Below are 13,085 nucleotides of genomic sequence, written 5' to 3' on the forward strand. Positions count from 1 at the left end.
TTGGGAGGCTGTAACAAAACCTTTAGAACAGCTCTATTGGGGCCTTTTAAATAAATGCCAATAACTATAATAACTGATAGGTTTAGTCGATGAAGGTAACTTTGCTCTTAGAAAACTAAGCCTGCTCTTCCTAAACTTCTATATTTACAAACAGGGTCTATATAGGTTAAAAATCAAGGATAAAAGAGTTGGTTTTTTTTTTTTTTTAAATGACTGATTTCCTTTGTACTAATGGCACATTTTTAAACCATTAAACTGAAATATATCATTTTTGTTTTTAATCAGAAGACTGTATTTTTAAAAGAGGAAAGATTATGCCAATTTCTAGAGGCGTTTTTGCAACTGAGTGCAAAGCTTAATATCATTCATAGTAAACAGAAAATTTTCACTTGCGAAAATGGAAATGAAACTTTGTTTTGTGGCTTTACCGTCTTTTTTCTTTTTTTTTCCCCTGCCCTGGGGTACTATTGAGCTGCAATTATTCCAAGGATCCTGAGATCAAATTATTTTCATGCTTCTTCAGTTTGCTCATCAAACCAAAACACCTGGGGTGCTGAAACACTGGATTGGAACTTTAAGTTGATCGCTCTGCAAATTAATCATGTGGTACTTTGAAGAACATATTAAATGCAATGAAACAAATAAGCAATAAGCCTCATTGTGATAAAGTAGCATTTTAATATGCAGTTTTATAACTTCGGGTTTGTGTCGCTCAGAATTAATTCAGATGAAAAAAAATTGTCCGTTTAAATTATGCAGCCTGAGACTAATAGAGGCTGGTTTGAAGAACTAGAGAAAATTCCAAGGTGAAGACTTAGCTGTTTCTCAGTTATCCAAATGCTAATCTTTACTGGCTATGGATTCGTTTTCAGGAAGCAAAACGTTTTCAGAATATTGACAAGTCGTGGATAAAAATAATGCAGCGAGCTCATGAGAATCCCAATGTGATTAATTGCTGTGTTGGAGATGAAACCATGGGACAACTTTTACCTCATTTACATGAGCAGTTGGAAGTATGTCAGAAGTCACTCACAGGGTAAGAGTTTAATTTTTAAATCATGTATCATTTTGTATGTGACAGTGTTTTATCCCAAACTTACTGGTATTGACTACATTTCTGGTTTGGTAGTGACGGTTAAAGTGGGGATAGGAACTTAAAATTTCACGTAGATTGAACTTTTCTGTGAGGAAGGCACCTTTGACTTGGGGGTGGTTAAGGCATTGTATTTGTTTCCTTGGGCTGCTGTAACAAATTTCCACAGATGGTTGGCTGAAAGCAACAGAAATTCATTCTCTCATAGTTGTGGAAACAAGAAGTCTGAAATCAAGGTGCTGGCTCCCTCTGAAGACTCTAAGAGAGGATCCTCCCTTGCCTCTTTTGGCTTCTGGTGGCTCTAGGAGTTTTTTGGCTTGTGCCTTCATAACTCCAATCTCTGCCTCTGTCTTCACTTGGCCTTCTCCTCCTCTTCCTATATGTCTCTTATGATGACATTTGTCATCAGATTCAGGGCTCTTCAAGATCCTTAATTTCATTTCCTCTGCAAAAGCCCTTTTTCCAAATAAGGTCACCCTCATGGATTTCAGGGAATAGGACGTGGACATGTCTTTTTGAGGGCTAACATTCAAGCCACTGCAGGCGTAGGATAGAAATGTGCACTAAGAGAACAATTCACCAGGCAAATTCACAGATCGTTTTTATTTTATTTTATTTTATTTTTACTGTCACAAGAGGATAGATGTCAGGATAATTTTTTTAAGCCAGTTCATTTTCAATCTCTGTTTGAAATAGGGTAATGATACATCCTGGTTTGTCCAAGTTTATGCTTCTGTCCTGGCGTAATGGTTAGTTGTCCTCCCTTTCACTCTCAGAATGTGTTGGTTTGGAGATAAGGTTTGTTCTCCCCCTGGGTTTAAGCCATGAGGTTTCCAACAGTCTTAGAAAGGTCAGAGGAGGGCATCTGATGAGAAAGGAAAGGACAGCAGATGATGGGGCAGCCTTGATCTGAATCTCTTGTTTTCCCGAGTGTCATCCATGGTGGAGCATGGACTTTAGTTTTCACCAAACGTTGCAGGGGTAAGCGATAAATGACTCTAGATGTTTGCTATTATCTTAGCAAAGATGTTAGTGATTATGTCTTGACTAAAAAAATAGCAATTTAGGGGGAAAAAACCCCTTGGTAACATACTATCGACTTTATTGGAAGGTATTTGGAGAAGAAACGATTACTATTTCCAAGATTCTTCTTTGTATCTGATCCAGTTCTCCTGGAAATTCTTGGACAAGCCAGTGATTCCCACACCATACAGGTATAATCTAAGAATCCGTGATCTCAATTGCTTTTTCCACAACATACACAATCAAGAATAAAAGTGGAGAATCTTAAATGAAATCTTAAATGAAAAATCTTAAAAATGCAGGCATTAAAGAACAGTATTATAAATTACATTGATCATAAAATGTCATATTTTCTGTGTATTTGGAGCCTGTCATCCTGATGCAGTCCATCGTGTTGAGCGACTATGCACTGACTATACCATTCCTAGCTGTGTGACCTTGGCAGGCTTCCTAATTTCCCCATGCCTCCAATCCACATCTGTAAAATCAGGATATTAATGGTTCTCACCTCACAGGACCGTCATGAGGATTATATGAGATCATGCATAGCAAAATCTCTAGCACACAGTATGTGTTTATTAAATGGAATTTATCATTATGGGTATTTTATTCTAAATGTTCTTAGATCAAATAGGGGTTATATTTTGGATTCGTCCTTTTTTTTCCTTTCTGAATACTTCTCCAATGCTTTTAGCCATTTCCCAGAGCAATACTTTGGAAGAGGAAAAGAAAAACCATAGCAAACTGAGAGTGGGAGGCACGGAAGGTCCTATCCCAGGGCCAGTTCTGGTTTGGAGATCTGGGAAACGGCTAATGTTCCTTGTTGGTTTCCAGGGACTTGTAACAATGAGAAAAGAGAATGGAAAGGCTCTGTGAAAGGTGGAAGTAGAGCTAGGAGAGAGGGCAGGACTGAGCTGTATCTGGGTGGGGAGGAGGGGGGCGGCGGTATGGTCCAGTCGCCATCTGGTGGCAGGTGACAGTCCTTAGTCTAATCTGCATAGCATGAGAGGGGGCCGTTTGCAGGACCTGGAGAAAACATTCTGTAGGGCTTGATTTTAAAAAGTAGGCCTCCAAGCCAGTCAAGGGTCAAAGCAGAGTCTCTCTATGTTTTTTGAGACAAAAGTAAATAACCTTTTAAAAAGATACAAAATATTAAGGCTTTTAAAAACATCTTAGCGACTTTTGTGTTCAGCCTCATGTGTGATGTTTTCCTGTCTTACAGCCGCATCTCCCTGCAGTATCTGACAACATCAATGAGGTGACATTTCATGCAAAAGACTATGATCGCATCATGGCTGTCATATCAAGAGAAGGAGAAAAAATCGTTGTAATTTACCTTGCTTTAAATTTTGTTATTAGAATTTCTTTAAAAACTTACGTTGAGGAGAGTGCAGTTCTCTTACGGAAAAAAACAGGAGAGGGAGTTCTCGTTCTACAGCCCTGGGCTTTGTTAAAAACTAGTTTAGATAAATCCTTTAACTTCTCTGAGACTCATTTTGTAATTTATGGAGTGAAAGTTTTGGACTAGATGATCCCTGTAGTTCCTTCCAGCTATAGTATTAGATGATTTTACCCATATTTAAAATGTTTTGTATAAAATATGAAACTGTTTGCTTGGCATAGGGTACTATGATTTATTAAGTGTGCGTGGAACATCTGTAAAAATGCCAAATTATTATCAATTTATAATATCCTTGTAATTTTGTTTTAGTTGGATAATTCTGTTATGGCCAAAGGTCCTGTGGAGATTTGGCTTCTGGATTTGTTAAAAATGCAGATGTCATCATTACATAATATAATTAGATCCGCTTTCTATCAAATCAGTGATTCAGGATTTCAACTCTTACCATTCCTCAGCCACTTTCCAGCACAGGTGAGAATACACAATGCTTAAGTAATGGTGAAAAGAAATGGAAATAAAGGGGAAGGATGCTTAGGAGGTGGTTGGCCTGATGGTGTGAGGCAACTGTAGCTTTGAACTAGGTTAGAGTGGCCTACTCACGCTCATTTTAGCCTCAGCTCCCAACCACCTGCTTGTCAACCTACACCATTCTAGACCAACCCATCCCATCTCCCAGAAGAGGGTATGCCACTATTTTCCCATAATTAAGGATACATACATTGAGTCTAATAGATACATATGTAAGTGTGTGTGTGTGTGTGTGTATTTGTATACAGAAACTCCTCGACTTATGATGGGGTTATCGCCCAACAAACTCATCATAGTTGAAAATATCATTCACCAGAAATGTATTTAATACATCTAACCTACCAAATCATAAGCTTAGTCTAGTGTATCTTAAAGATGCTCAGAACACTTACATTAGCCTACAGTTAGGCAAAATCATTTAACACCAAGCCTATTTTATAATAAAGTGTTGACTATCTCATATAATTTATTGACTACTGCACTGAAAGTGAAAAACAGAATGGTTGTATGGGTGCGCACTCAAAGTACAGTTTCTATTAAATAGATATTGCTTTTGCACTACCGTAAAGTAAAAAAAGTTGTTAAGTTGTACCATTGAAAGTTGGGGACCATCTGTGTGTATGTGCATGTGTATGTGTGTGTGTATATATATATATACACCAATTCAGAGATATGATACAGATATAGGTATGGATGTATGTAAAGGGAATGAACATACCTTTTCTTGACATGAAATCCATCTTGTCTTTAATTTTCCCTTCAAGCGATTAAAAATGGACATAATTTGTTGAGAGGCTTTTTCATGCAACTGGTGTTTTAGAAAGTGAAGACCTCAAAGAGGCCAGGGTTGGAGCAGGTGCCAGTGGTTTCATTACACTTTCACTCAAGAGAAATGAAAAGTGATAATTTGTGATCTGGCCAGAGAGAGTATGGGATAAAAGGCAAGAGATATCCAAGGAAACTGTAGGCAGTTTTTGCCCAAATGATATTTATTCTCCAACTACTCCTCCCAACCTGAGCTCCAAATCCTGAATTAGTGCACACAAAATGAAGACAACTGAAATGATGTATTATTTGTTCAAACCACAGAAGGACAGATATAGAATCAGCCTTTATTGGAGAGAATAATACTGTGATTTTTATATTGTATAACACCTTGGGAAACTTTAGTATTCTTATTAGCATTATTACCTTTGTGATCAAGCTTTATAAAATACTTTGTTGAATTGAGCAAAGAGTTCCTGAAACTAAATCTACATATTCTCCTTCTCCAGCCCATGTATATCCTGAAGGAGGGGCTCAGCCTAAATTAGACTGAGGATTTAGCGTTACGTAGAGAGTTGAGAGCAAGTTCAGAACAGTGGTGAAGTTGGACAGGGTGTAGTAGGAAAGATGATTAGTTTCAGGGTTTTCTCTAGTGTATGTGTGTGTGTGTGTGTGTATATATATTCTTTTAAAACATGTTTTAAAGATTTGAATGCAATGGATCCTTGCTGCAAAAATTTGGAAAAATGCAAAAAATATAAAAGTGGAATACATAGGTGATGGGTTGATAGGTGCAGCAAACCACCACGGCACACGTTTACCTGTGTAACAAATCTGCACGTTCCACACGTGTATACCGAAACTTAAAGTACAAATAAAATGAAAGTGGAAATAAGAATTTCCCATATTTCTACCACCTGGAAATTATGGCTATTAATATTTTAGTGTATTCCCTTCCAATACCTTATTTATGTATGTATTGCTCTTTTTCCCTTTCTTCTTTTTTTTAAAAATTGACATATAACAATTGTACATATTTACAGGGCACATAGTGATGTTTTGATACATGTAATATGTCTTATGATCAGATGAGAGTTAATTAGCATATCCATCATCTCAAACACTTATTTCTTTGTGTTGGGAACATTCAATATCCTCCTTCTAGCTATTTGAAACTATATGTTATTCTTAACTGTAGTTATCCTACAGTGGTATAGAACAAGGGTCCCTATCCTGCCCCCGCCCGACCCGACCCGGCCTGACCACACACCGGTAGGGGTTCATGGGCTATTAGAAACTGGGTCGCACAGCAGGAGGTGAGCGGCGGGCAAGTGAGCATTACTGCCTGAGCTCCACCTCCTGTCAGATCAGCGGCGGCATGAGATTCTCATAGGAGGGCGAACCCTATTGTGAACTGAATTGTGCATTCGAGGGATCGAGGTTGTGCGCTCCTTATGTGAATCTAAACCATCCTGCGACCCCCGTCCATGGAAAAATTGTCTTCCTTGAAACCGGTCCCTGGTGCCAAAAAGGCTGGGGACCACTGGTATAGATCACTAACACTTAGTCCTCCTACCTAGCTATAATTTTATGTCCTTTAGCAAATCTATCCCTATCCTCCTCTTCTCCTTACCCTTCCCAGCCTCTAGTGTCCTCCAATCTGCTTTCACTTCTCTGGGGTCAGCTTTATTTTAGCTTCCGTTTGTGCGTGAGAACATGTGGTGCCTTCTCATATTGTTTAATGTGCTTATTATAGGCATCGAATAATGTTGATGAGAATGAGCATTCTTACTTTGCTGTGCTGTTTTGTTTTTTAATGAAATGTCCTCTGGTTTTCACCACTAAGTCGCATGCCTTTTTAGACTGAGTATAAAAACATAATTTTAAGCTCTTCTTGGTGACTCAAGATAATGATTATAAAGACTTGCCGTTGGATAGACACCATTATGCGGTGGGTTTTGGGGTCTGCTGGTCTATTCGTCTTTAAGTCAGGAAGCCTTACACTGCTGTGCTTTTGTAGTTTTTCTCTTTGTATTTCCTCCCTTGGACCATCATCTGCTGCTGACAGGGCCAGAATCTGCTTGCTTTTGGGGGGCTTCCTGACACTGGTTATTTTCTCCAGACCCCATTGCTCACTTCAGCCAGGTGCTTTCATTTATCTTTAGCTGCAGCCCCCAGGATTGGCCACTGCTCTAGCAGGAAAAGTATCAAAGTCTCTGATAAGGCAGGGACAGAAAGAGGGTTTTATTCTTTCTTTTCTCACTGTTGAGCCCATGCCAAGCAATATCCATATACTGCTCGCCCTGCTTTCAGTCCTCTTTTTTAGTCCAAATGATGTTGGATCTGTCATTCGACTCTGGATGGATGAGAGCTCCCGAAGAGACAGCCATTTCAGTGAAGGGGTGAGGGTGGGCATTCTCAGACCACTTTTATTACCTTTTCTGGGGCAGAAATTGTAGGCTAAGGTGACATCCTCTCACAATTTCTTTATGCCTTCATCAGGATACAAAGAATACAAGCTTCTCCTCTTCTCATTTTCTGTCTCCCTCTCTCTTCTATAGATAAGTGTAGAGACAGAAAAGTTGACTTAGATAAAAACATGGATATCAGAGAGAGGGAGCAATCAAGAAAGGAGATAGGCAGCGTATTGTTTTTAGAAGAGCAAAGAGAACTTTGGGAAGCCCTGCTCAAGAACAAGCAACAATAAAGAGTTCCTTTGCTTTTCTTGAGAAAGAAAAATCATTGCATGGAAATATCCAATAGTCTCAGGCCCTCTGTAGAAAAATTTCCTAACCATCTTCTATAACACACATTAGTTCAACAAATGGTAGCCAGTATTTTAATGATCATTAATCCATCTACTATGAAATAATTAAATATTAACGGTTAAAACTTTAACCGTTTCCCTCCTTTGGGAGTGAAGAAATGCAAGTCAATGTGATTTTCAGTTTAAAATGTGAATAAGCGACCACCAAATTGTATTGCAGATGTGCTTTAAATATTTGGTAAATTTCAATATTTTTCTGCTGGATCTGTAGGTTGGACTTCTGGGAATTCAGATGTTGTGGACACATGATTCAGAAGAGGCTTTACATAATGCAAAAGATGACAGGAAAATCATGCAAGTGACCAATCAGAAATTTTTGGATATTCTAAATACTCTCATTAGTCAGACAACACATGATCTAAGCAAGTTTGATAGAGTGAAGTTCGAAACTCTAATTACTATCCATGTGCATCAGAGAGATATATTTGATGACTTGGTAAGGCATCTTTTTTTTTTTCTTAATTTGGTGTATTAATTAATAATGAACAGTTAAGAATTGTATATGTTGCCTAACTTACATGAACTTTCCATTTGCTTAGTCCTTTTTCATAACTGTGTCTGTCAATATCATGTCCACAATATTGTATATCTGTATTGGATGGTTTACACAACCATGTTATATATTCACTTGGCACTCTGAAAGTCTGGAACCATCTGATGTGATAGGAACCAACTAATTTTCCATTAAACCAAATAACCAGGAACACGATATAATTTAGGTCATAAGCTATGCTGGGTCGATTGGAAAAGGAGCACAGATGGAACAGAATCAGGCTTCAGAGCACTCTCACGGCTGTTCATCCAGTTGATGGTGATCATGGGCTTGATTTGGGCAAAGTTCTGTAGGGTGGGACTAAGAAGGGTAAGTGTTTGAATTCCTTTGGAAATGGGACTCTAACCAGTGGCCTTGACCAAGACCAACTTCTCCTAAAGGAAGGATTTTCCATTACAGGGTAGGAGCCCCAGGTAATTTTGAAATGCCACTGTTTGATAATCCTTACCTACCATTTAACTCCTATTGCTTTAGTCTACTTGATTTGATACATTTTAAAGGTATCTCTTTCCTTCATCAGAGACACATAATTCATACAGGTTGGGTCCTGTTTTAGAGAATGTGATCACAGACTACCTGTTTCGAACTTTTATCAAAAGTTCTGATCAGATAAGTTATATTTATTGAAGATTACTTGAAGGACATCCAGTCAATCCATTCATCCCCCTGCAACCCAGATCCTTGCTTCTCAAAGTATTACATGCAGACCAGTGCTTTGGTATCACCTGGAAGTTGGTGAAAAGAGCAGAATCTCCAGCCTCCCTCCTCCCATCCAAGACCTACTGAATCAGAATCTGCATTTTATCAAGATTCTTAGGAGATTCATATGCATATTGAAATTTGAGGAAAAACTGCCCTAGGATTTATCTCTGGATTAAGCTAATATCAGAAAGCTGCACACTTACATTGTTTTGACCTTCCACGGACTAGTTTTTACTAATTGCAATTACCTTTATACTTTGACTTTAATTGACTTCCACCTCAAGAAGCACTAGTATGGAGTTCATTATTGTATCTGCTGTCAGCATACATTTGAGGATGTTGTCTATACATCTCTCACTGGCTCCTAAAACTGAAGTCCTGTAAAAGAAATTTCTTTTAAAATTAAGTGCTGAGCAAACTTAACTTTACATCCAGAAGGGATTTTTAAAAACACCTGTACATAAGGAAAACTATGAAACTGTTTTCTTTTATCTTAATCACCATTGAACTGTTTGCATCCCAACTAAATGAGATCTCATGGCCAACATATATGCATTTTATTTTTCCATGTACAATTATTAGAACAACCTGATATACAGCAAGAACTCAATAAATATATCAACTATTCTTTTCTTCTCCACCTCCTCCTTACCATCTTAACAGATGATTGAAAGTAGCTGGTCGAGAGCATCCCCATGGCCTTGAGTCCTGTGTTACAGAGCATTCCCTGGGGGTGGGGCCAGACTGTGTTACCTGAAGGTAACTCAAGGTGATGACTACAAACCGTGCTTTAGGTGGGAAGCCAGTCCTTAACTAGAGGAGGAAGCAAGATCATGACCAAACAGCAAACAACAATAACGAAAAGTGGGACTGTAAATAGCAAGGCGTGTGGCGGCCTGGTCAGATGGAGATCTGAGCGTTGTATAGTAGCCACAAGTCCATTTTTTAGTGTCAACTGAATGACCTGAAAGTGGGTCTACTGGGTTTAGTGAAGGGGACCACTTGCCACTTCCTGTGTTGATTCCTCTGAATGGTCAGGACTGGTGTTTCACGTTTCACTGGAAAGTCAAGAAGCTTCTCAGAATGTGGTTGTGATGGAATGGAGTTCCTAAGGTTGCTTACCTGGTTTCTCTTCGAATGGACCAGGTACTAGAGCTTGCATCCATGGCCACGGGAGCCCAGTACCTCTTGCCTCATCTGTATATGCTGATGACTAGGTGGATTGGGTGGCTTGGCTATAGTGCTGGTGCAGGGAGACATGTGCACATATAACCATGTGTTTCCCTGCTTAACCCTTTAGTGACTTCCGACTGCCATGAGGACAATTCTTAAACCCCTTCCCATGGCCCTGTGAAGCCTCAACTCATGCTTTCTCTAGATCCCAGGATGTCTCCCAGCTGTACTGACCTTTTTTCAGTTCCTTGAGGATGCCAATCAGATCTTGTGGGCATTTGCCTATAGCACTTACTCTTCCCACACCTTCATTATCCCTTTCGTTCCCCACTCCCAGTGGCCCTGGCTAATTCCTACTATTTATCTGGGTTTTAGTTGAGATGTTTTCTTCCTCTGAGTGCCCCTCTCAGATACCCTGGAGTAGTTAGGTCCTCCTGCTCCATATATTCATGAGCCCTGAATTTCAGTGGTGGTGCCCTTTGTACTTTATTGCAATGATTTGTTTCACTGTTTGCCTTTTGCTCTTTTCTGTGAGCTCTGGAAGCCTGGAACCATCTCTGTCTTTGTTCACCTAGCACGGTGTCAAGCACAGGAAGAAACTCAATAAATATTTGTTAAGTGAATAAGAATCAGTTCATCCAAGAGTGAATAAAAAAACTGCCCACATGCTTATGTTTTATGCTATTGCAATTCAGTATATAACTTTTTTGTATTTTATGTTTTTAAGGTAAAAATGCATATCAGATCACCTACTGATTTTGAATGGTTAAAACAGAGTAGATTTTATTTTAAGGAAGATTTGGATCAAACTGTAGTGTCTATTACAGATGTTGATTTTATTTACCAAAATGAATTTCTGGGATGTACTGATCGCCTTGTTATCACTCCATTAACAGATAGGTAGGAAACGCAGTTTTTATTTTTTATTTTGTAATTTTAAAATGTGCTTAACATTATTTAAAGTTGCATTTGAAATATTAACAAAAGCAGATTTCTGTCATTCTGGGTATATGCTAGCTCATTAAAGTCAGCCTAACAATGAAATAACCACTTAAACATACATGTGCATTGAATTTTTGTGAAGTAGAAAAAGATAAAAGAATAAAAGCAAGCTTGAATGTTGACTGTAATTTAATGGTGAATTTTAGATTGCAAGTGGAAAAATATTCCTAGAATCCCAAAAGAAGTTAAAATTGCCGAGAAGGAAGGTACCTTGGAGATCATGTAATTTAGTCTTTGGATTTTCAGATGTGGAAATTGATACCTAAAGTACATTTTCATGGCCAATATGAATAATTAGTCAATGGCAGATCCCATCACAATTCTTTCTATTATATGACACTAGGCCATTATTAGGTCTTTTTTATCCCATGACACCCAGTTAAGTATGCTGTGCATAGAAAACATTCAATAAATGTTGTTAGAATTGACTTAAATTGGGTTATTTAATATTTAGTGCCGCTGTTACTTTAAGTAGGGCTGCCTCCAGGTGAAATTATATCAAATTACATCTTCAGCCTCCTTTTGATTTATTGAACCTATCCCTTTTATATGCCCAGTGCCGTAGAAACATAAATTTGTCAGTGTTTTCTCTTCTATTGGTGTTTACATATTAAGCGTCATGTCTCATGAAGCTTTACTAAGATCTTTACTAAGTTTTACTTAGATCCAAAACAAATACAACAGAAACTGGATCATGGATACAAAGAGATTTATTATATTAGTATTCTTTGCACTTTTCTAAATGAGTGAATTATTTCATAGTGAAACTATTTATTTACAATGGTGTGCTGGAGCTGACTTGCATCAGCCTGTGGTGCTTACCTGGTTTCTTTCTTTCTTTTTTTTTTTTTTTTTTTTGAGACAGAGTCTCACTCTGTCGCCCAGGCTGGAGTGCAGTGGCCTGATCTTTGTTCACTGCAACCTCTGCCTCTACCTACCAAGTAGCTGGGACTACAGGCGCATGCCACCACGCTTGGCTAATTTTTGTATTTTTTAAATAGAGAGGGGGTTTCACCATATTGGCCAGGCTGGTCTTGAACTCCTGACCTTGTGATCTGCTCGCCTCGGCCTCCCAAAGTGCTGGGCTTACAGGCGTGAACCACCGCTCCTGGCCTTTCCTGGTTTCTGTCTATGTGCATTTTGCCCCAACTTTGTGATATTGCATTGGTAGCTTGCCATTGACCACAGTGGAAGTGTTTATACAATAGGAATTGGCAAACATGAAAACCAGGTGTGTTTTTTTTTTTTTTTCTGGAGAGCCAGTTGTTAAACATCTGCCAGCACAACACTGCTCATTTGGTTCTCCTGACTGTAATGGGAGGAAGGCCTGAAGGTTTTAAGTCAGGGTTGAGGAGTTTGGAAATTTGTCTCAAGAAATCTTTGGATTCACTGTAGTACTTTTAATGAATATCAAGTACCCTAACCTTGTTTAGTCACTTCTTTTATGTGGGCTACTCAGACTCTAAAATAAACAGGCCCATTTCAGTCGCACTGGACTTTTGCTTGCGCCATCCTGTAATGTATCATCCCATACTCACAGTGCTTTATTGGATGAACGTTTGCAGATGCTATATCACGTTAGCTCAGGCCTTGGGCATGAACATGGGAGGCGCTCCCGCGGGACCTGCCGGCACTGGCAAAACAGAAACCACAAAAGACATGGGAAGGTGTTTGGGAAAATATGTGGTCGTGTTCAACTGCTCGGATCAAATGGATTTCAGAGGCCTAGGAAGGATTTTCAAAGGCAAGTGTCAAATAATATAGATTATTTTTGGTGAATTTATTTTTATTGCCCTTTAATGTTATTTTCTGATATAAATCCAAAGTGATGCAGTCTCACATAATCAACATTAGTATGGGTTGATCCATATGATATTGCCATTTTTCTAGGTCAAAAATGGCTGGATATCAACAATTTCTTATGGTTCAACACTATTGCTAGTGTTACAGTCTATGCATGGAATGTGTGTTAGATCATGAAAATGGAATCAATGTATAATTGCCTGAAATAATAGTA

At 38.7% G+C, this 13,085-nt stretch overlaps 1 protein-coding gene across 5 annotated transcripts in view; it reads left to right on the forward strand.

The window, feature by feature from the left end:
- DNAH8 (dynein axonemal heavy chain 8) overlaps positions 1-13,085 on the forward strand; it is a 319,842-nt gene that overhangs the window by 136,721 nt on the left and 170,036 nt on the right. For all 5 annotated transcript variants that reach the window (XM_031667069.1, XM_031667067.1, XM_031667072.1 and 2 more), the window contains exons 38-44: positions 873-1,036; positions 2,205-2,307; positions 3,339-3,443; positions 3,828-3,989; positions 7,850-8,074; positions 10,794-10,966; positions 12,634-12,812. In XM_031667069.1, coding sequence (XP_031522929.1) covers positions 873-1,036; positions 2,205-2,307; positions 3,339-3,443; positions 3,828-3,989; positions 7,850-8,074; positions 10,794-10,966; positions 12,634-12,812 — 1,111 coding nt within the window. The remainder of the gene's footprint in view (positions 1-872; positions 1,037-2,204; positions 2,308-3,338; positions 3,444-3,827; positions 3,990-7,849; positions 8,075-10,793; positions 10,967-12,633; positions 12,813-13,085) is intronic.

Source organism: Papio anubis, chromosome 6, assembly GCF_008728515.1.
Source record: "Papio anubis isolate 15944 chromosome 6, Panubis1.0, whole genome shotgun sequence".
NCBI classification, from domain to species: domain Eukaryota; kingdom Metazoa; phylum Chordata; class Mammalia; order Primates; family Cercopithecidae; genus Papio; species Papio anubis.